The sequence below is a fragment of the Acinonyx jubatus genome, chromosome A1 (genome assembly GCF_027475565.1).
Source record: "Acinonyx jubatus isolate Ajub_Pintada_27869175 chromosome A1, VMU_Ajub_asm_v1.0, whole genome shotgun sequence".
Classification (NCBI taxonomy): Eukaryota; Metazoa; Chordata; class Mammalia; order Carnivora; family Felidae; genus Acinonyx; species Acinonyx jubatus.
The window spans coordinates 165,270,349-165,293,744 of NC_069380.1; the positions used below are offsets into that span (position 1 = coordinate 165,270,349).

A 23,396-nucleotide genomic window follows, 5' to 3' on the forward strand; every position below is an offset into this window, starting at 1 on the left:
GGGATTCACAGTCACTTTAAAATTATATTAGCCCCCGATTTTGCATGTTCTGCACTTTATCCCTCTTCTCTAATCTGAGTGTTCTGTAGCCTACCCCTTCGCTGAGGTCCTGGACATCTCACAATTTGGTGTAGTCTCATGTTCAGGAGCAGCATGAGTATTAAGGCAGAATCTAAAATTGTCATCTTTTCATCACTTCCCCTACTTCGGTAGGGCACTGTGGTGATTTCCCCGAACTAACAGCTTCATAATTTCCTCCGTGCCCGTGCCACTCAGGTGTTGTCTTGGATTTTCTCATTCCCACGGTCGCCTTTTAGCTACTATGAAAACTTAACTCCACGCATTTCACCATTCTCATACAGCCCACAGTTTTTAAATCACAGAGTTTTGTTTTGTAAGAAGCTCCTAACCCCGTTTTGACAATTTGTAAAGATAACTTACTTTCACTCCAAGCTTCCTAATCTTAAAATCCCAGTCTCCTCTTATTTATGCGCAATATAAATGTTTGAGCTTTAGATTTCCTCCATAAATAGTTACTATGTTACGCTTATACATGTCTGCTTTTTGTAAACTTGGTAAGTACAAATTGTAAACATTAACTTTATTCTGCGCAGCACTGAGCACAATGTCATGATCACTTAAATGCTTTTGATGATGAAGGTGAAGATGATAATGACCATGTAATGCTGTTCTGGTTTGAAAATATCACATAGGTAGTCCGGTACAGCTTTTTTTTTTTTTTTTCTTTTAAATGAGTTGTTCCTCATTCTGTAAAGCTGTCATTCTTCATTAGCAAAAAAAGGTTACAGTAAGTTATAATTAGTGTTTAGTGCCCCGTCAAATAATTAAGTATAATAAAAGGCTTTCAGTGAGTTTAATGTTAACATGGTATAATTAAAGCCAAGTCTTGAAATGCATTAGTTGTCTATTATGTCAGATATTTGATGCTTTTTCCCTCTACACATGTGATTTTCAAATTGTGCTTATAGTAATGTCATCAAAGACAAAAACTCACATGACTCAGATGCAAAATGGGCTTTGCAGTGCCCAGCAAGGGCAGTATTCAGAAAATGAAATCACTTAAAGAACTCTTTTATTTACTGGTAAGGAAACTGAGTCCTAAAGATACTGTGTGACTTGCCCAAGGTCACACACTGGTAAGTTAATTCTTCCTGGATAGTGAGAATTTGACATTCAGTGTTGTACTGAAGTGATTATTATTACTGCTATTATTTCTCTGACGTATGGGATGTTTGCTGGAAAAATGCCCATTCTGTCTCTATTTTGATGGGGTGAAAAACTACACGAGGTGAAAGAACATAATTTTTGTACTTAGCTCTTAATGTATTTAAGTGGTTTTAGGATGCAGGGCTTTGCCATAGCACCTGTTTTAAGGCTTAGATACAGAGACAAGGCTTGAATCTCACCATTTTCTCATCAGAGTAACTGGAATGTGCCCAGATAGTTGGCCATTTCTAACCCTGCATTGTTTGAGCTTCTCAGGCCTTCTCTTGTGCGTATCATATAATCTTTTCTATCCACAAAGATTTTGAAAAATCAGCAGAGTACAAGTAGCCCCTGAAATAAAGGCGTCATTCAAGGAACAAAGTAGAAGGAGGGCTCCAATTAAAATGATGAAAATCTTTAATTTTTATTTAGGTATACTTGTACGGACACGTGTATATACAAATACAGATTGTATGGGTTGGTTTGTGTGTGGGTTTTTTTTTTTTTTTACATTTTCTTTTATGTTTATATAATGTCAGCATTTCAAAACAGCACTCGATGAGTAAGTGCAAAGGAACTGCAAAGCAGGGCAGTACAAGCACAGGACCACACGGAGCTGGACTTCACACCCAGACGCACACACAATGAGTGGCTTCAATGGGGTGTCAAAAGTAAGCATGGAAAGCGGATTTTGACTCATGGGTAACCTCCAACATGCCAGCATCTATTAAACTGTACAGACAATGGGAGCAAGCCCATTGTAGGGAGATTTGTCTCACATCCGAGCAGCTCTTGGGCAAATGCATGGGAAAAACTCAGTGATGCCAAACCAGAGACAGACCTGCCCATTCACGGTTCTGAGGGAAAATAAAACGTGGGCGGAAGGAAAGAGACAAAAAAAAATAAACATCTAAAAGGGGGGAAGGGGTGGTAGGCAAACGGGGGTGTTGGTGGAGGTGGTTTTCAAAAGAAAAAACGACTGACCACAGCTCTGAGAGCAATGAATGGAGGGGAATTTAAACTGTTTTATTAATTTTGGAGAAACTAATGAAAATGGCTGCTGCCGTTGCTAAGGCACCAGAGAAAAACAAAGTCCCTGAAAATCCACAGGTACTGTGCGACTCTTCCTTTCACAATGACACAGGGAAACAGCTCCCATTTAACCTTCCTAAATGGACTGGCTTGAAACCCTTCCCATGCTTGAGCCACGTGGGATTCTGGCACCTCTTCCTGGGGAGAAATGAAACAGTCTATGAAAACCACCACAAACAGAAAACCAAACCAAAATCCAGAACTGTTACTAAATTCCCTAAACCTTTTTAAACCAACATGCTGGGGGAGGAAGAACACCACAGGGCTCCAACATCAGACCTTGAAAACAGTGAGGATAAAATATTGATCAAAAAAGTCATGTTGTTCCAGGTCCCGAGATGATGGAGTCTTACGACTGGGCGGGTGATGACCACACACGAGTCCTGTACGGAGCAGTGTCTCAGCCATTTGTGACTCTTCTTAGCCACGTATACATTGGATGTTTCAAAGCCTCAATGCATGTTTTGTATCCTGAAAGACTATTGTTCTCACTTACAAAAGACATAAGAATCAAATTAATACTTTATTATCAAACACTATATACAACAGAGGTCGCTAAGAATACAGAATTTAAAGAACGCAGTTTTTTTTTTTTTTTTTTTTAATGTTTTACTTTTCTTTCCTCTGCCACCCAAGAAAGTACAGTACAAAACAATAGTCTAAACTAACACGAACTGTTACCTGGTCTATTAAAGGATACACAGTATCCACTAAACAGACAGATCCTTATTTCCCTGCTTCATGTTGCAAAGCCCTTGGCAACCAGGGGCAAAGGTCGCTGGGGTTTGACTAACTGGGGCTGAGAGGCAGCTCAGGCTGCCCTTCAGACTTCTGAGTTGTTTTTTGAATTAAAAGCTGCTACAAAATTGCATCGACATCCTCCTAAGCCCCCAGAGGGTTGTAACACTACCATAAAAGGCCACCAGCACTTTCTGGACAAGATGAAAACTGTCTGATACCAATCATTTTCTTGGAAACTCCGTGGCAAGCATTACCTACAATTACATCACTTAAAGGTAGAGAAGCAAACTGTCTACTGGTGTGGATAGTCTTGCTTTTTTTTTCCTTTTTAAACTTAATTTGTAGTGGCATGATGAAGTAAAGGGGTCTAATTTCACTGTGAAAAATGAAAGACAATGGCAGAGAGGGCCATGAGTAATTATTTTATCATTTGTTAGAGACAAATGCTAGCAAAACCACAGAAGTCACCATTTCTAAAATGAAATTAGCACTGCTAATGTAGTTATGACTAACTGGAATCATTATAGGATCATTTGATTTCCTTGTGGTTATAGAACATGCAGTATTATTTTGGTTCTGACTATTGATCCATTTTAGAAGGTATCCGCCCCCCCACCCCCACTCAAATCCCACTGGACCAACAAGCCGGTTAACTATTAATAAAAAGAAGTATTACTGGGTATTACTGAGAGTGCTGAGCATATACAGAGTTAAAGGAAAAAAAAGAATCCAATGCTGTGAACTTTTGTTTCAGTGAAATGGTGGCTGCCTTCTGTGACAAGACTCTGCCACTCCACAGAAGCTCCTGATGTCTGGGGGAACAGCACTGATGGTGTCTGCAAGGCCAGCAGCCTCACTGCCATGGTTCCAAGTGTGAACAGACCCGGCAGTAACATCCATTCCACATGGATCAGGTAAGCCCAGATTACATTTCAACATGTGTACAACTCTCCAGGGTGCAAGTGCCTTTACAGCTGCCTTTCATTCACATATTTTTCTAATTCAGAGTTACTCACAATTTCGTAGCCAATTCCCATTCATAAAGTCTGTCCATACTGTGACCCCTCTCTTTTTTCATCTAGACATTTTAAAAAAACAAATACATATTTTTAAAAAGCCTTATTTCCTGGACCGCTTCCAACTTTTCACCTATGACATAATCATGGCATTTATTTTTGTTTGTTTGTTTTATTTTGAAAGGCATGGTTTCTATTGACATGCCGGGCAGTTAGTAAAAAGGCTAGATTTCCTTTCATTGGTCTGACACTTTCCCGTCTAGGCTTTGGAGCTCCGTTTGTGAGCCTCACCAGTAGTAACCCCAAGCTTGTATTTCCTGGTAACCAACTGGAAATGTCCCTCGTTGGCCATGCTAAGATTCCTCAAACAGGGTCATCTTGCGTTTATTCTCCTTCTGCCCCGCCCCCACAATGAAACAAGATAGCCCCCTATATTTCTAAATGTATCAAGGGATACCACTTTTTTTCTCACAAGTTTAAATAGGACAAGCATATATACTCACTCTCAGCATAAAGTATATCTAAATAATGTATTTTCTATTCTAGTGGATTTTTAAAAAAATATTTTGTTAAAGTCTTTGGGACTCCATCTTGTTTATCTCCCACAGATAAACACATGTTCCCCCTACGCTTCAGGCTGTGTCAGAAAGGGAAAGAATATAAAATCAACACTTGAAATTTTTTTATTCCAAACTTTGGAATTTTTATTCCAAATTTCCCTTTAGCCCTCCCAAGTAGTGCTGACTGACTCTCCTGGTGACAGGGGTGTGTGTCTGAGCCCCTGCAGTTGTGGAGTGTGGAGCAAAACGTGGGTACTAGGGTGGGAGTCGGGGAAAGGCCACAGCACACTGGCGCTCCAGCAAAGCCAAATCACATCTCCTCTGGCCACTGACCTCCTTTCCTTGGTACATATTGTCCCCCAGAGGAGTATCCAAAGCTATTCCATTATACACTCATCAACCCTGGCTTGTCAGCCTTGGGGAAGGTCACTTTATTCATAAAAATGCCTCTTTGAGTTTCTTTAAAAAAAAAAAAAATTGTAGCACCATGGTGATCTGTATTCAAAGGAAAAAAAAAATCTGGTGTGCATTGCCCAGTCACCAAAAAAATTAGAGGCACTCACACATACACACCCCCACCAAACCTAATTTTCTCTGTTCTCACACTTGCTCTGTGCTAGCATTCCCGCACCCGACCTGCTTTCTAGAAAAAAAGGCTTCTTTCATGGAGCACAAGTTTTGCCGTCAAGAATGCTTTAAGACAGTCATCTTAAAACAAAACAAAAAAACCCCCAGTGTCTCAACCTTTTAGAAGCCTGTTCATTTATGTACTCCTAGAGGAAAGGGTGTAATATTATATCTATTCTTAATACCTCCCCTCTGGACTCGACACGGTGACACGATGCCCCGCACGATCAGCTTACAGTCCTGAATGAGAAGGCATAAATATTGTATGGGAGAGCACAACCCTCCTGGGCCTTGCCGTTCCTGGCTGCATCTGCCACTATTCTTCCTTGTCCGTATACCGCTGACACAGGACGCTAACGGAGGTGGGCTCTGAGAGGAGAATGCACAGGAGCTGACGACCACTGGTGTCACTGTGACAATTTGGCATTTTCATCTGGAGTCCATTTAACTTGGAAGGGGTGAGAGAAAGTCAAGGGCAAGGGCTAGGGGTGGGATGGGGTAGGGGAGCAGCCACTACTTTAGCCCCTCCTGGCCCCAAGTTGTTGCTTAGAATTCAGGCTGAAAGAAAGAAAACAAAAATCTGACATCTGCCAAAAAACCAATAACAAGTCCCTTCTTAGGATGAGCAGTTAGGTGGATCTCTGGTGTTCCAAGACCCTGATGTTTTCTGTGACAGGTGACGGGAGGAGACTGTGCTATAACGTCAAAAGCATCGCCAGGAGGAACAGTAGGATTGCCAAAAGGCGGCTGGGTATCCTTGGTGTTTGTGCCGCGTTCTCACCGCGGGATGGCTCGGCTGACTCATGTACGGTGTCATCTGTTCAAATAGAAAGCACACATTCCAATGAGATTTCACATCCTTAATAACTCTCTTGCAGCAGCCTGCTGTTAACAGACCTCGCCACCCTCTGCAAAGTAGGGTAATGAACCTTGTGCCACCATTGACTTTCATGTCTGCATAATCACTCATTATTTACAGCAAACAAAGGAGAAGCAGAGAAAATTGGACTTTTTCAGCAATATTATTACTTTCCTTAAAGAGTGAGGGGAAAAATTGTACAGACTGTAACCTCTGCATGTGATCTCCTTTGGTTTGCTCACTAACACACCTTGCACAAAGCTGAGATACCTGAATGCACCTTTTAAACCCAAGATGCCATGGAGAAGCAAGTAACATGTTTGGCAGGGGAGGCTGTAGTTATATTGGCATGTTGGTGGTTGACCAGAATGGGCTGCCCGTTTCCTGCTTTCTAGCTGTTTCAGAGGATTAGTGTTGAATGCCTGGTTGTTGGTTACCTACGTGAATTGTCAGACAAGAAAAATTAAATGCCAAAACCGCATTTAAATTAACTACACATAATGCCCACTAAACCTCAATAAATGGTGCCCACTAGTTTGCCTACAATTGGGAATCAATTATGGTGCTATTTCCATTACAAACCCTGTATCTCCAGGATTAAATTACTTGAACTTGACTGTTTTTATTTTTATCAGGCTGAAGCTTGGCACATAAATTATCGGCGTGGATGCAAATTTTCCTCTAAATAAAATGGATTAAGTGAGGTAAGCTTCTTTTATTTAGCTATAAAGTGTTCTACGAGGCTGCCTCTGACTTTGGATAGCCTTCCTGATCTGCATGATTAACAGGCTTAACTTTGAAACAGGAACTTTGCAGCAATTAGTACCCAAAGATAGATTGGAGGCCTGCCTGGGAGCCATGCTCTGCTCCAGTTTTGGTCTTCTTCCTTCCTCCTGGCTTAACTTGTGCTTTTAGACTACATGTTCTCTGAATTACACGTTCTTGGGGCCAAGGTGGGGGGGAGGGGTTCAGCTGTAGATTTTATTTCAGCATCAGGGGGCCTTCCTGTAAGAGTGCAGAGACTGTCATCTTGTATTCAGTCCAAGTGAGACTCTAGTAATTTGGGTCAGTTTTGTAGACCTCAAAGGAGAATTCCTAAATATCCCGGCAGGACCCACGTACAACCCCTTAATGGACTGTTAATTCAAACTCCTGTAGATTGTCACAAGTCGCAATGAGGATGCTTTCTTTTTCACTAGGTATCATCACCATCACACTCCCTATTCTTGGTCCTGCAATGACCACTTTTCAGGCTCACAGGCTGGCCCTGCTTCAGACATGCTCAGGGAGGCCGTTCCCGTTCATCACGTTCATTGCCACTCTGAACTAGGCAATAGATCCTGGCAGTGTCCAGGCTCTGCCCTGCAGTGCTCTTAGCACCTGAGCCTGTCCTCACGTCGAAGCTCCTGCATCTCTGTGTCACGTCTGCTCCCCCTTCCTGGACCTCAGCAAACCTGCGTGGAGTGGCTCTTGGCTTAAAAGACCAGAGAAGGTTAGGAAGCAAGAATGGGAAGTTAAATGGATACAGAGGAAAAAAAGATAAAGCCCCACATGGTGCAGCCAACGACTTGCGGTCTCTTCTCCTCTGTTCTTCTGTCAGCCTTGCAAATGTATTAAATATGTAGTGAGGACTTAGACATAAGTGCCCTGAATGGCCCTGAAATTAAAATCCAGATCACTTCAGGAGCATTGATGTGTTGTCCATCAGAACAATAGAGAGTACTTCAGGTTTAATTTGTACCAACCAGAAACCCTGAGGCTTCCAGATTTCATTTTGAAATACCGTTTATATTTATACACCTGAAATTACATCAGCTGTTGGGTTCTTCTCCATCGTGTTTTCACTACCATGTTACCCAACCCTCTTCCTTGTGAAGTGTGGATGTGTACTGATAAAAGGTACTTAGGTAATATACAGGTACTCAGCATGCACTGAAAGGAGAGTTGCCCTCCCTGTTCCTCCAAGATGCTCCGCAAGGTCTAGCCAGTGCTCCAGGCAGCACAAGACAGGGTGAATGACCTTGCGGACACTGAGAGGAGGAAAGCTTTTGTTTTACCTACAAGTGAAGCAGGAGGTTACATGTACATTTCAGTCTTCTAATTGTGGATCGACTTTTGGAAGTAACCCTTTTCTAAACAACTAACCAGGAAGTGCCACTTTGCACTCAAAGGGGGAAAATCTGTCCCTTTAGGGCATCATGGTTCTTCTCTTCTCTCTGTAACAGGCTGGTCCTGGCTCGGGATTCTACAAACCATCCTTTGATTATAGCAGGGCCTCACTGTTGGAAGATTCCATGGCCCCTGCGCAGCAAGATGAAAAACTGGCTGTCATTTGGGTAAATCTGAGCAATTCCAAAATTCTAAGGAAGGATTCTTAAGCAAAATCTATCCCAATAGAAATCACATCTAAACATCAGAGAATTTCTAACACTCATAATGGTGAGAGTAGCTTAAAAGCAGAAAATATTCCTCCTCTGAAACCAAATCAAGCCTTGCCTCCTGCCTACCAGGATTCTACAATATGAGGGTTTCAATGGTTAATTGAGAAAACACGAGCAATATTTTGGAGCATATTATGTGGCATATGTCTGCCCTGAGATCATCCTGTATCCCTGATGATAGGAAACTGGCAGGCAGAGTGTGCAAGCAAACAAAAAAGACAAATACATTCCAAAGACAGGTGAATTAGTACACATTACCGAGAACATGCAGTGGGATCCTTTCAGGTTTTCTGCATTCATAAAGTCTAGGTCTATACTCAGACATTCAACACAGTGGTGCAAAGCCACAAGTCTGACTGAAGTTTATGAGGAATAAGATGAACTACTCAAAGTTATTACTGCATTCATATAGCCAGGGATGGTAGCTCAACCTTGTCATAACTTTTTTAGTGAAGATGCTCACCAGAAAGCCCTTAAATACAGTCACAACTGACTCCACGAGCTTTTCTTGCACAGATCCCTATACGTGTGCACCCGCATTTCCACTCTCCAACGTATGCACTCACACACACCACATTCTGTTGAACTTCAAACTTCCATCAGTTATATGTGCGTAGGTCTGGGGGCCATCATGGATTTTAAATGCTCAGTGAAAAAAACCTGTTTCCCAAAGACCGTGAAATATGCTCACGTATGAATGCATCTTAATATCTTGCATTTTACCATTATTTGAATTCAAAGGTAATTTTCCTAATGCAGAGCAGTCCTCAGTGTAGCTACTGGTTACCAGAGAAGAACACGCAATCTATTATTTCTAAATAGTCTCTTGCTCTCTTGATAGGCAATGGAATTTACCTGGAAAAAAGATTATTGGAAAGATATGCCTACATCTGCCACAATATGCATTAAAAAAAATCCTAATTCAGAATAACTTACGCTTACAACTTATGCCTGACTCTGCTGGTCACTCTACACCTGACTTACTAAGAAATGCAAGAGACTAAAGTTCTCCTTATGAACATCTATGTTTCTACTGACGGTAAGCAAATCCTACTTTTACACTCACGTTGGGATAGGAGTTGAGAAATTTGAACATTAAATTTGGATCAGTCTCAAACTAGTGATGCAGCCTGGGCAAGTCTCAGTTATCAAGGGAAGAGTGTAGACTTTGTGGTCCTTAGGAGACAGCCCCTCTAACTCATACATCCTATGAGGGACCAAGTCCTCAAGCTTGTGAGGAGTCTCGTACCATGAAAGGCCACAGTAATGCTTCCAGATTTCCAGGACACAATTAAAATGTCTCTGTGTCGGCATTCATTCCTTGCAACTTTCTAAAGCAGCTAACTGATCCCTGGGGAGCCAAGAAGGCCTCTCAGAGCTTTCTTGTACACACCTCCCATTTGTGCTGGGGTAAGATGCCTGCCTTAGAAAAACAAGAATGCTTGGGGAAGAAAACCTGACTCTTAATGTGAAAGCTGTTTTATGTCCTGAGGCACCACATTTACTCAGGGTAAGTTTCCCTAAGGCTCACTGACTGTCCTAGTAACAATATTCCAAAGAGAAAGTGGACTACAGAACACTTTAATTTCTAGGACCATAAAAAAAGAGAAGTTCCACTATAAACAGATGAAAAAAAAAAGTCTCTGTTCACACAAGGTGGGGCGGGAGGGGGGCTCCCATCTTTCTGTGAAGAAGAAATAATTTTAATTCCATTAAGCTTTGAGAGTTGGGTAAGGAAACCAGTCAAGATCTCAAGCCAAGTAGGACAAAGAGAGGAAACCACAGGAAGGTAGGCATATGGGGGCATCAAGGTACGGTCCTCACTGCACAGTGGATACAGGACTCCTATCCGTCCGAATCAGTCTAGTTACATTTATAACCAAATGGATAGTATACAGCACCATTTTATACTCAGTATACTACAGTGTAGTTACAGTGTAAATACTTTGATGAGTGCTTTTGTGGGTTTTATTTTTCTTCAGTGACAGGAAAGTATGGGTGTGTGGAGATCAGCAGTAGAAAAAATGTATCCTTAATACTTATTTTGCCTCAGCCATCAAGGATCACATTGCACTGGGTCGATGACATAAATTTGGAGGAGCCACAAGTGTGTGATTTGTGTTGGGCAACATGATTATACTTCTCCAGACCAATTGCTACTGATAACAATAGCACAAATAATATTTGAAATGAAGGTCTTTCAATCAGCTCAATGACTGCACGTGAATTGCTAGAGAAAATGAAATATGTTGAATTAGCTGCGATTTTATGTAACAGTCTTGATTACTTTCATCCATAGATTTGGAAATAATGTAAAAAAATTTATAAGCATACACGATAGAATTTTTTTCTGTCTTAAATGAAAACAGATCCATTAATATTCACAGTGATTCACCAGCATGCTCGGAGGATATGGTAAAAAGTAGTGAGATTTTAGCATTCTGATGGGGCTTCTATATTAGGATACTGCATTACATCAAACCCATGTCCAAAAAAGAAAGGTCATATTTTATCTAACATGCATTACACGAAGATACTGGAGAATGAAGTAGAATATAAGTAATATTAGCATTGCTAGCAATGAGCAAAAAGCAGACCAACTATAACGTGCAAACATGCGGAGAAGAAGAAAGGAAAAAAAGTACGGAAGCACCAGAGAGAGATGCATTTGTTAAAAGAGATTCTCTAAGCATACTAACCTGCTGGTTCTAATGAATTTTCTACTTTGTCGTTAACATCGAAAACACGATCATGAACACCTATAGTTTTCATACAGCTATCTATAACAAAAATAGAGATAACAGCCAAATATGTTAGTGAAGACACCCTTAAACTCCCATTTCTTTCTTTTTTTTTCTTTCTCTCTATTTTTTCCTTTAATTTATGTAGAGATCGCTTTACAATCAATGGCATGTGTCCAAATGCCAATATTGTTCCCATTTGCTGTGCACGTACAACAGTCTAAGAAACAACAAGTTAGCAACTGCTGTGTACTTAAAAATAAAAGCATCATGAAGAATGATGAGAAAAAATTTGATGAAAACTAAAACATGGATGTTGATATACAAAACAGATACCACACAGGATTTAACAGTAAAAAAAAAAAAAAAAAAAAAAAAAAAGTTTTACCGCCATGAACCAGACCACACAATAAAGCATGCGCAATGAAGCCACCCTCTGAAGCTCATTCTGGTCAACTTACTTGTTGGTCTCACAAAGACTTTGAGCTTTAGACAGGACCTTCTTCCATTATCTGGGATTGCAGAGGCTGTGGATAAGACAAAATGAGAGAGAAAGGAGAGAACAACAACACATTATTCTTCATTTTCAAATGCAAATGGTCTACAAGAAACTGTTTCCTCAACAACAGGAGCATACTCTACTTTTTCCCAGAAGTTAAAACAAAAATACTTTTCAGATTGATGGAGACTGCTAGAAAGAGCTACTTTCCCATCCCTATCTTTTCTTTTCAATACAGTAAGGACTCATGCAAGAATGTTGGTAATCTACAGGAAAATGCTTTGGATTTTTATTTCAAAGGCTCTTCCGTTTAACTTTATCTGTTATCAATTTTCTTTAAAATAAGAAGATAATGCTTGAGCCCTCCGGCCTTCATAGAGCTCCTCCGCATCTCCTGCAGGAAAAGGGGCCCAAGGTGAAAGTGCTGGCAAAAACCAGTAACAAATAGTTACAAGGCCAACTTAAACATGACCTATTTTTGCTGGGGAAAGCAAAGCTTTGTCTGTCCTGAAAGCCTGTCTGTCAGTGCTTTGCAGGTAATTCAATTAGAGGTTTTACTCAGAACTTGGCTCTGCATTCTATATGACTAAACCGAGCCCAGCAACTTCCATCATGCTATTATAAGTACAATATGCTATTGAGAAAGCACACTGGTGCAATGGTACATTTATTTTAAGAATTTTGCCACAGAGAAGGATGGAAGTAATAAAGTGGGCTTACCAAAACATGACAACATGTTTCAAGTTATAATTCATTTGAGGAAGAAACTTTCTTCTCCTCTTCAAGATAATAAGACTGTAAACTTTCTCTGCATTGGAAAGATCATCTCCCCTCAGTACACACAGCATAATGTCAAAGGGATTTCCAAGGGCGGTAAGACCCTTAACAATCTCATATGTTCACTAATGCATTCTAGAAATGACAGAAATTACAGAAACGAGTGCTGCATACTTTCCTCCCTGTGTGTTTGCTTCAAGTGGTTTCTTCAGAAAATGCAGATGACAGCAATTAAAACTCACATGGCTTACGGTTATTTGGTAATGCCCTCGGTGACAAAGTCAGGACCAGTGTTTGATATGCCTTCTCTCTCCTTTATTTTTTATTTTGATTCCTCATGGGAGCCCAGAAATTGAAAACGCTTAGTGCATAGGTGAGGGGATTCAAGATGCAAACTCCAAACTAATTTTACACCAGTCTCCTCCAGTAATTCCAGATCCATGTGCTGGAGAACTTATAAATTCACCACCTAAAAGGCATCAAGCTGTAAAGGACTCCTAGTGTCACTATTCAGCACCTGTTGAAAACTCTTAATTCTAAGACTAAAGTATACAGAAAAGAGGTTTTTGTCTCTCCCCTTCTCCCCTCTGACAAGCAGTTAAGAAGTGCTAACAGCTGGCTTTGCTGTAAGCTTTCATTAAATCAAAGTCGGAAAAACTCCCTCTACTGACATTTACAGTAACTAGTTGTGTTATTTAGGGCACAATATTTGCACTCTGTGGTTTGATCCAGGAAATGGTGTCCTTCCTCCGGACCCCAACTGCACATGTGCATGTCACAAATACAGTCCGCATAGGTGACTCCAATTCATTAGAAAAACCATGGGTTCTTGAGATGGTTTATATCTTATTCACGAGAGGTGGTGTGAAAAGGTGACACGTGGATATTTACACTGCCATTTTATGGACTTTGGAGCTGAGATCAACTCACTGCAAGCTTCCTGAACTTGATCTGCCACATGCAAGAACGGACTGAACCAAAGACCCTGCAAGACACAGTAGGCTTGCGGCAGGATCAAGTGTTTAATTATTTGAGTGGGGGCACTTTCTGGGAGTTGGTACAGGTCTTTCAGATTTATATGTCAGAGAAATCCTGTATATTCAGGACAGAAAAATCATTGTAGGGCACACAGGAATAACCAAACAGCAAAAGATGATAAGCTGTCTGGGAAAAACTGAAGAGCGATCTCTCACCAGCTCTGAGAGATGGACAGTTGGCCTTAGCTACAGGCTGCTACATTCTTCTGTGAATTAAGGATATAACACTTAAAAAAACACATAATGTACTTAAAACAAAAACCTCTTTTCCGATCTAACTTCTCCATCACATCCTCCTCTCCCATCACCAGAAAAGCTGTAACAATCATGTGACCTACACGTTATACTATATTAATTACACTCTAATCCTGAGAAAAATTGATGAACAAAGAATAAAAACATATAACATGAGTACACAACGCAGATGACATTAAATCAGCTACCTCTGCAACCTCTGACCTGAACTCATGCAATCAGTTCTTAACCCTTACAAGCTAACCTGAAAATGTAGGACATGCCAGGTCAGCGATAACTTTGGGTTCCTTGCTCACCCCACAGAGAAACAAAACCAAAAAGCCTAAAAACTTTTCATGTAAGATTTTAAGTAGCAGGAGTCTGGCTTTATTCCATGTTATGTTCCAGGTTTCTTAACCCCATACTCCCCAGATGACAAATGTAGGATGCCTTTATACTGTGTGCAAAACACAACACTATTAATTATGAATATTTGAAGACTAAAAGGTAATCTAAAAAGTGCTTCACCGGTCACAAGTAAACAAAAAGCAGTGGAGTGAACATTAAGAACACCAAATAACAGAGGAATTGAAAAATGTAACCGTCACACAAGTGAAGTTATAAAGAAAATCCTCTCGGGATCAATTATGAGCAAAAAGGAGTTGCACATGGACACAAGGGAGTAAAAGCTGAAAATGTGCCTGACTTGTCTCAGGAGGTAGGTAGTGTTAATCCTGATAATTCTAGAGCCATGACAGTTTATAATGGCCAACACTATCTTCATTAAAATAAAATCTGTAACTTCATATCCTCCTTTCCTTAGAAAATTGATAGTCAACATTTGAAAACCGATGATAATTACTAACAGCTTCATCCATCCATTCAAATGCTTTAAAATTCCTACTATGTGCCTGCTTCCCTGTTAGGTACTAGGGGTACAAAGGTATGTAAGACACACTGCCCCTCTCCTTGTGTGGGTGCTTATTCCAGCCGGGGACATAAATATGAACCACATGAATATGAACCACGGTGTGATAACGGAGGTCTGTGTGAATTGTCAGCAAAGCTTTAGGCATGGACTTAGCTTGGTCTAGGAGTGGGAAGCTGTCCCAGACGTGTTTATCAGAGGGAATTTTATCGCCTACAGAAGCCAATCAACAGGATATGGGACAAAAGAATTAAAACAGTTCCTCCCTTGGGGCGCCTGGGTGGCTCAGTCAGTTGACCGGTCAACTTGGCTCAGGTCATGAGTTTGAGCCCCGCATGGGGCTCACTGGTTCCCTCTCTCTCTCTCTCTGCTCCTCTCCTCTCTTTCCAAAACGAATCAACGCTAAAGACACAAAAACAAAAACAGAACACATTTCCTCCCTGAGTTGCCACAGTGGAGCTTTAGCAACCAAAATTAAGTCTTAACCAGCAACAGATGAAGAATAGCTAGACCTGAACTCTTCCCATGAACATACATGGATTTTCTAACAGACTTGGTCAAACTAAAATATAAATGCAACTCCTGTCTCAAACATTTGTCACATAATCCACATTCATATCCTTTTATTCGGTTTATTGCTGAAAATGCACATTTGGAGTCCGGAAGCTGGGAATAGGGGTAGGGGACCATTAAAACAAGTACAACCTCTCATTCCCTGATCTTAATAGAAACTTTATAAATCAAACCACAGGGTCCTTTCCCCCTACTGATCTGCAAAAAAACAATCAAAATCATACAACACGTAATGAAATATAATCTGAGGGTCTTCTGTGTTTAGAGTATCATGCTAATAAGGCCATGAAGGCTGCATATCCTCAGTCTGTTCCATGACCTCAGACAGGGGCCCCAACTCCAGCCATTCCTGAAAACCTGTTTCCTGGGTCTCCTGGGGTCAGCTCAGCTCAGCTCAGCACTTATCAGCCAATCTGATACATAAAGGGGACCACATTCAGTGCCCCCAAATCAGTACTTCTAGAAGATTTAGCGTTGTAAATGTAACAGTATTCACATCGCAACTCACTACAGGCTTATCAGGTGGACATGGCACACAGTATAATGGCACCATGCTTTTCACAGGTAGCTTGTAACCTGGCTCCAATTATTCTCACTTGAGAGCGGGCTGAACCTAGCTGTTTTTGCTTCTAACGAGTAGAATACAGGAAATGTGATAGGATGTCATTTCTGTGAGTGTGTTGCAAAAGACCATGACTTCTTTCTTGCCAGCACTGTTTCTCTTGCTCATGAAGCAAGGTGCTGTAGTGTGAGAATCTCAATGCAGAGGCCCAGTGGCAAGGGACTGAGGGAGACCTCCAGCCAAGAGTGTGCAAGGAACGCAATCAGCCAACAATCTGATGAGGAACTAGAGAGTGAATCCTTCTCAACTGAACCTTTAAGTGATTGTTATTTTGTGGGAGACCCATACCCAGAGGACCCAGCTAAGCTACTTCTGGATCACTCATCCACAGAAACTGTGAATATTAAATGTCTTGGCCCCAAATTTGGGGGCAATTTGTAACTCAACAGCTAACTGATACAGTGCTATATAAAAACAACTTTGTGCTACCAAAAGCTTCCCATGGCCGACTTGAGTAAGACGTTAAAAGCTAAGGCACTGGGGTCTCCTCTCTGGAAAACCACCATGCCCGTTTCCACAGGGCAGCTCCTGCCTTATGCGGCTCCCACGTCTAAACAACTAGATCCCTTCCTAGTTACTTTTCAAGCTACTGTTACAAGTCCACTTAAAATATGCCTTGAAGAGAAGTAATTATAAACTGCTGTTGAAGAAATACTACAAGATGTATCTATTTGTTTTCACTCCAGCCCTTAAAAACGGTTTTTCATTTTCCTGCCCATGCCACTTTGTTTTCGCTAATGCAGCCAACCTGTGCTTTTCTGTGCAAGTATCATGTCTCACTTTAACTCCAAATTGCTGGGTGAACTAAAAGGAGCTTTGATACAAAATGTAAACTTAAGTCATAAGACAGAATGCCCTTCCTCAAACAGGAGAAATAGCATGTACAGATGAGCTTAAAAACATGTGAACTAAGGGGCGCCTACGTGGCTCAATGGGTTGAGTGTCCAACTTTAGCTCAGGTCATGATCTCACAGTTCATGAATTCGAGCCCTGTATCAGGCTCTGTGCTGACAGCTCAGAGCCTGGAACCCCCTTCAAATTCTGTGTCTCCCCTCTCTCTGCCCCTCCCCTGCTGGCACTCTGTGTCTCTCCCTCAAAAATGAATAATGTTAAAAAACAAATGTAAACTAAAAGGACTGTAATAATAAGTTAAAATTCTCTTCGTATCCAAAAGCTTGTATCAATTATCTTATACACAGGCTATTAAATTAAAAACAAACATTTTGAGATTTCAAGCAACTAAAAGTAATCAAGGCAGCAAACATCCTTTTTTGTGAAGAACCAGAAGCTTAGCAGATAGGGTGATATACTCTGGTATTTTCTTTCTCCACATTTTTAGGCCCAATACTGTACTCATCAGTCAACATTAATATCTCTGCCTAACCTTATTCATCCCCAAATCTTAATTCTAAAAGCCAAAATCCTTCTCCTTTACTGTGTCCCTTGTCAATCTGGGTACCTCGAGAAGTTGTATTTTTAAGAATAGTCAGCCACTTTCTTCTTCCTTTTAAAGAAATGAGTGTGTGTGGGAGCATTAAAAATGCAGTTTTCCATTATGTTTGCCACAGGCAATAGTTCTCAATTTGTGCAAGTCAGAAGAAGAGATAGGCTATTAGTTGTTAGCAGAACCTAGTCTTTTCTCTGCAGGTTTTCATGTAGTTTAACATACAACACAGATACATGCAAATTAGACCAGGCGACAGCAGAATTAAGCATTAATATTCCTTTCGCAATAAATGTTGAAAAGTAAAGCTCACTTAAATAAACAGTACTACTGAAAATGTCTTCCAGAATTTAATGAATCAAAATCCATTTTGTATCTGTGCATGGAGGTAGGGAACAGAAGAAGTGGTGGGTGTAGGATAGAGATTAACAAAAGCCATATGGACTTTTTGGAAAATGGTTACCAGACCACAGAAAAAGTCTTAAAAGTTAGGCCTCTTGTTAGGAAAGAATATCCCAGCAACAATTGCAACTGGCCATCTGCCCTTTTTTAAAAGGCAGCACAACACCTAATTTTCATATTAAGAACAAAATGACCAGTTACGATGGAATACATTTCGCCATTTTACCTTTTGAGGTTTAAAACTCACATGTTTTAATAACCTGCTCTTGGCCCCAGGTTTATTAAACTTCTATCCTAAGAGCAACCACAGGAGCTGGCTACATTTGCCCATACCTTTTATCCTTCCCAGCCAGTGGTGTTTCAAGACTTAAATCACTGTCAGGTTAAGGTCAAAGCCCCAGATGTAACACTTGGAAAAGAGGTTACTAAGTAGAGGTAGGAACCTCGAAGAAACTTAAAATATCATGTAAATACTAGAATCTCTGATAGGGCTCTAGGGATGTGTCTTTTTTAAAAAAAAAAAAAAACTAGAAAAGGAAGAGGGGTGTTTCCCACTGTATACTAAGGGTAGAGCAATGTGCTCCAAGAGCTAAAACTTGTGTTTCAACACCAGGGAACTGTAACAGGGACAAATAATTAGAGTAAAGTTCAGGGAGAGGGAAGTGAAATTAGTTCCAGCTGTGCAGCCTCAGACAAAAGAGAAAATAGAAGGTACCACCCATCACACCCATTGCCCCCCTTTCCCTAGCTCTCCACCCCCTTAGGCCAAATTCTCACTGCAAATGCTAACTTAAGTAGTATTTAAATTCCAGGAGCTAAGCCTCAGAAGATCAATTATTTTTTCTTTGCAACCTCAAATAAATGGGTGAGGACAAGTTTCTTGCCACTGATTTCTAGGAAAACAAACAGGACATTATCATGCTTTTGTACAGATTTATTTCAAGGGTGGGCAGACTTTTACTTGCCTTTTAAAGCTCAATGACAATGAACTTATTCCTACTGCTACTCAAAAGGGTAGGGTCTGTCTCATATACTTTGGTATCTATTAAGGCATGACCAAAAAGTAACCTGGATTTTAGAGAATGCTTTTAAATTATCCTCTATACAGGAAGAATTTTCTAGTTCTTTTTAAGAAAAAATGAAGTCAGCTTAAACGTATCTCCTTCCATGATGTGACTGGAAAAATCCAGTCCACATAGACACAGAAAGCGAGATAATATTTAGATAGTATTTTAATTGTTAACTGTATTACCTCATGTTCAGAGTTTTAAGTTCCTTCCTGGATATTTTACTTTAAAAAAAAAAAATCAACGGACAGGACATATTTTAACAGGAAAAGTAAGTTTCCTATTACAAATTGTATTGTAACTATTTTCTGAGACCTGGACTAGCCTGAGGCCACACTACTGAAATGACTGTCCCAGGTCATTAAGGTCAGATAGTTCTCTCTCTCTTGTTTGTGTTGATTTTGATGAATTTTGCCTGCTGTACCAGAGAAGTATAATCTGACAAAAAGAAAACAAATAAGCAGAATGACTCACTTACAAAAGCTCTTCTTCAGCTAGAAGCCACATAATAAAGGTAATAACAAAAACAAAAACTTAGACAAAAGGCAGAATTCCTAGAATCCCAGAGAGGAACTATTTATATTATTCCTTCTCCACAGGCTCTTTATGGCACCTCTATGATCTGTTATTGGAGTTTCTGTTAACTGGTAAGCAATGAGAGCCACAAATTCCATTCCTCATTTATACAGTATTTAGCAGGAACAGTGTATCATATAGCACAAAGGCAGCAAGTCAGTAATAAGTCATCAAGTTAATACAATTCAAAGAAGCTCCGGGAAAAAAGCTATTATTTCTTTGCAGTTTCCATAACCACTATCATCCTGATCTTCCCGAGTGAGGGACCTTGGAATGGGCATGGTTTAGTGGTTCAGTACATGCACAATGATGATCTCAATTTTTTTCCTGGTTCACCTGTTCTGGCTTCTGTGGTGCCTTTCAGTCAGCGGCTTAACCTAAGTGGGCCTCTGTTTCCCTATGGAAAAAAAAAAATTAAGTATGACCTCCTCTAGAGGAACGGTAGGCTGTTAGCTTGCACTTAGAAATGCAGGTGACATTCCGATTCTGTGTCTCCCTCTCTCTCTGCCCCTCCCCCGTTCATGCTCTCTCTCTCTCTCTCTCTGTCCCAAAAATAAATAAACGTTGAAAAAAAAAATTAAAAAAAAAAAGGGGGCGCCTGGGTGGCGCAGTCGGTTGGGCGTCCGACTTCAGCCAGGTCAGGATCTCGCGGTCCGTGAGTTCGAGCCCCGCGTCGGGCTCTGGGCTGATGGCTCGGAGCCTGGAGCCTGTTTCCGATTCTGTGTCTCCCTCTCTCTCTCCCCCTCCCCCGTTCATGCTCTCTCTCTCTCTGTCCCAAAAATAAATAAACGTTGAAAAAAAAAATTAAAAAAAAAAAGGGGGAGCCTGGGTGGCGCAGTCGGTTGGGCGTCCGATTTCAGCCAGGTCAGAATCTCGCGGTCCGTGAGTTCGAGCCCCGCGTCAGGCTCTGGGCTGATGATTCGGAGCCTGGAGCCTGTTTCCGATTCTGTGTCTCCCTCTCTCTCTGCCCCTCCCCTGTTCATGCTCTGTCTCTCTCTGTCCCAAAAATAAATAAACGTTGAAAAAAAAAATTTAAGAAATGCAGGTGACAGATCTCTTTAGATCTAGAATATCAGGTCACTATTCCACAGATTGACAGAATGAGTTCTGTCCTTACCACTCTCCTTCTGCACTTGGATTTCCCTCAGCAAGTAGTCCCTAGTTCTGAGCATACATTTACAGGAAGGGGAGGGGTCGGGTTATGGATAGTTGTGACAAAGTTCTTAGTCATAAGGAAAACCAGGGGGACACGTGTGACCTTTTACTTGTAGCCTAAATTAGAAAAACTGTATTCTACCATAGTTTTGATGTGGACATGGGGGGTAAAGGGGTTTATATGAGTAAGTGCGCTTTGGGGTGAGAGTTCACAAAATTACAAAGGGCACTGGATGACCTGTTCCTTTTGAAAATCATGCTAAGATTCTCTGAGTTCTTTTTTCAATCCATGTTAAGAGTGTGACCGTGCTATTGTATTAGAGAGATGCCGACCAAAGACAAGGACGTAGCTCCCACAGAGCAGTTAGGAGGCCAGGCATGGAGACCGCCTTTGCTGCTGGGCACAGAGACAGAGTGGAGGGAGCCCTGGTGCTCAGGGACTGCAGCCCAGAGGGGAGGCAGCCTGCCGCCACGCCCACACCAGTTCATGAGAAAGGTTCCTGCACCCGAATTTGATATTCTTTTGCATCCTATTTGGGTAAATATCTATTTACACATGTCAATTATGTCTTTGTTTTTCTTGGCCAGGAGGCTACATTCTCGCAATGTCTGCCATTTCTGGAGCTAAGGTAAGTCTCTGGGCAAGGGTAGCCAGGCCCCATGGAACCCCAGAGGCCTGAACAAATGAATGTTCTCTCTTTAGAAGGCTAGATTCCCCCAAAGAGGAAGTCATTTAGGTACCAGGACTGTACATTTCGTTTCACACCCAGAATGCTTTACTTGATGAAGGTTTCAATGTTGACAGAGCAAATAAAATCAAAGCTAAGGCTAAGAACCAAATGCTGGTTTGCTCTGGTTGTCTCTAACTAGGACCATTTCCAGGAAAGTTCATGGCTGTGCACTGCAGGGCAGCACAGTAGCCAGTCTTTCACAGTTGGCCCCAACTTCAATTTCTTTCTTTAACTCTCCCGCTCCTCCCTGCTTTAATCCACATTAATAGCTAGTCCCAACAATATTCTCTCCCAGAACCTCCCTGGCTCCCAAGTCTCCTATGACCTTTTCCTTTGCCTCTCAGAAATCCCAGCTCTCTCCGGCCACTTGAGATAGTTCCCCATTCTTCCAACAGGAAAATCCTCTTCTGGCTTCTTCCATGGATCTGTTTCTATCAGGTAATAGTACCTAACCCATTCTGTTTTGTCTCAGAGCTGTTACCCTGTGTCTCTGCTGCTCGGATTGGGAGTTCCCTACAGAAGGAGACCTGCTGGGTCCTCAGTGCCTGTGAATCCACTGCTTTGTGTGTAACATGTTTTCCAGAAGGATTTGGAGAAGGAGTCTACAGGCCACAAGAATCTGTCGAGCTGTTGACCAAACGTGAATGAAAACTCGGGATTAGAATAAAAAAGAAAATGGAGAGAGGGGTCAAGGAAATGAAAGAAAGAAAGAAAGAAAGAAAAAAAGAAAGAAAGAAAGAAAAAAAGAAAGAAAGAAAGAAAGAAAGAAAGAAAGAAAGAAAGAAAGAAAGATAGATAGATCTCTTTTCTTGGAAGGCTCCTCCCTGTCTCTGCTGTCTTCTTAGGAAATGATCTTGGAAACTGTGACCTAATAGTCAAAACCTGGGGAGATATACAAAATTCAAGGAGGTATTATTTTTCATGTCTGCAATGTGTGGTTGAGGTGATAAGATGGAAATGAAAGGAATGTGCGCATCTTTAGGAGCCAAAGATGTGCCGAATCTCATGAAATGATCCGTCTGTGTGGAGCTGCAGGCCCCACCAATAAATAGGAGAACAAAGGCAAGGTGATGGGAGGATCCGGTGACCTCACGCTTAAGGATAGAAAAGTGACACTGGGGCATCATAATCAGAGGTGAAGAGTGAAGCCATCCTACCTGAAATCCTCTAGTCATTAAGAAGGTTTGGCAAGTTAAGGTACCTCAAACACTACCTGAGAGAGTAATCCCAAAATTGTGTTAGGGGATACGGCTGAGTTTAAAAACTAAGCATAGGCATTTTTAAGAGAATCAGATCACAGAGCGAGCATTCTTTGTGTGTTAAAAAAAGCACCTGAGAATGCGGAACCTTAATGCTTTCAAAGCGTATGACAACTTTGGCCATTCAGAGTAACTGGTCAGACGTGTCAGTCCAATTTAAAATATGTAATGGAGCAACTGCTTTATACTTTTTGACTAATGACATCCTAGGTTACATAGAGTTTTAAAACATTTGCCAGAATTAAAACATATTTTTCAGTTTCAATTACTATAAGAATTACTTAAATACTTGGGAGGGTTTTACAGTCCCACAATTCAAGTACTTAAAAAGGAAAGACTTCTTGTGGTGAGCAGTGACTAATGTGTAGAATTGTTTACTCAATATACTGTATGCTGGCAACTAATGTTACTCTGTGTGTTAATTGTACTTCACTGGAGATACAATATATTCTCTTTACTTTTTATTTTTAATTGGTTAAAGGAGTTTAATTAACCGAGTTTGTAAATGGAACCAAATATTTATATTTGGTCTAGTCTTATATATAGAATAATAAGATGATGTGTAAATGAATGTGAATAGGCTAAATTTGAAAATTTAAACATTTTAAAAATGTGTTATCTTAATAAGTCAAATATCAAATTTGAAATCCAAACTAACCCTTTAAATAGACCTTCCTGTGGACATAAACTATCCTCTGTGCACCAAAAATATACTTGATACTTTCTTTCAGGCCATGGCTCAAATACTGCCGCCCTAAAGAGGCTTTCCATGACCACCCACCTGACTG

At 40.9% G+C, this 23,396-nt stretch overlaps 1 protein-coding gene and 1 long non-coding RNA gene across 3 annotated transcripts in view; one reads left to right on the plus strand and one right to left on the minus strand.

Annotated features, from left to right (window-relative positions):
* Window positions 1-4,743: 4,743 nt before the first annotated feature.
* EFNA5 (ephrin A5) overlaps window positions 4,744-23,396 on the minus strand; it is a 270,345-nt gene continuing 251,692 nt past the window's right edge. Inside the window, exons 3-5 of one of the 2 annotated variants that reach the window (XM_027036647.2) lie at window positions 11,766-11,831; window positions 11,263-11,343; window positions 4,744-6,080 (exon numbers count right to left, since the gene is read on the minus strand). In XM_027036647.2, coding sequence (XP_026892448.1) covers window positions 5,959-6,080; window positions 11,263-11,343; window positions 11,766-11,831 — 269 coding nt within the window. In that variant the 3' untranslated portion in view covers window positions 4,744-5,958. The remainder of the gene's footprint in view (window positions 6,081-11,262; window positions 11,344-11,765; window positions 11,832-23,396) is intronic. The other variant, XM_027036651.2, reaches the window with a different exon arrangement.
* On the plus strand, window positions 9,410-22,085 carry LOC128316319 (uncharacterized). The gene is made up of 3 exons (XR_008300010.1): window positions 9,410-9,602; window positions 21,207-21,247; window positions 21,822-22,085. It is a non-coding gene; the product is annotated as an uncharacterized LOC128316319 (long non-coding RNA).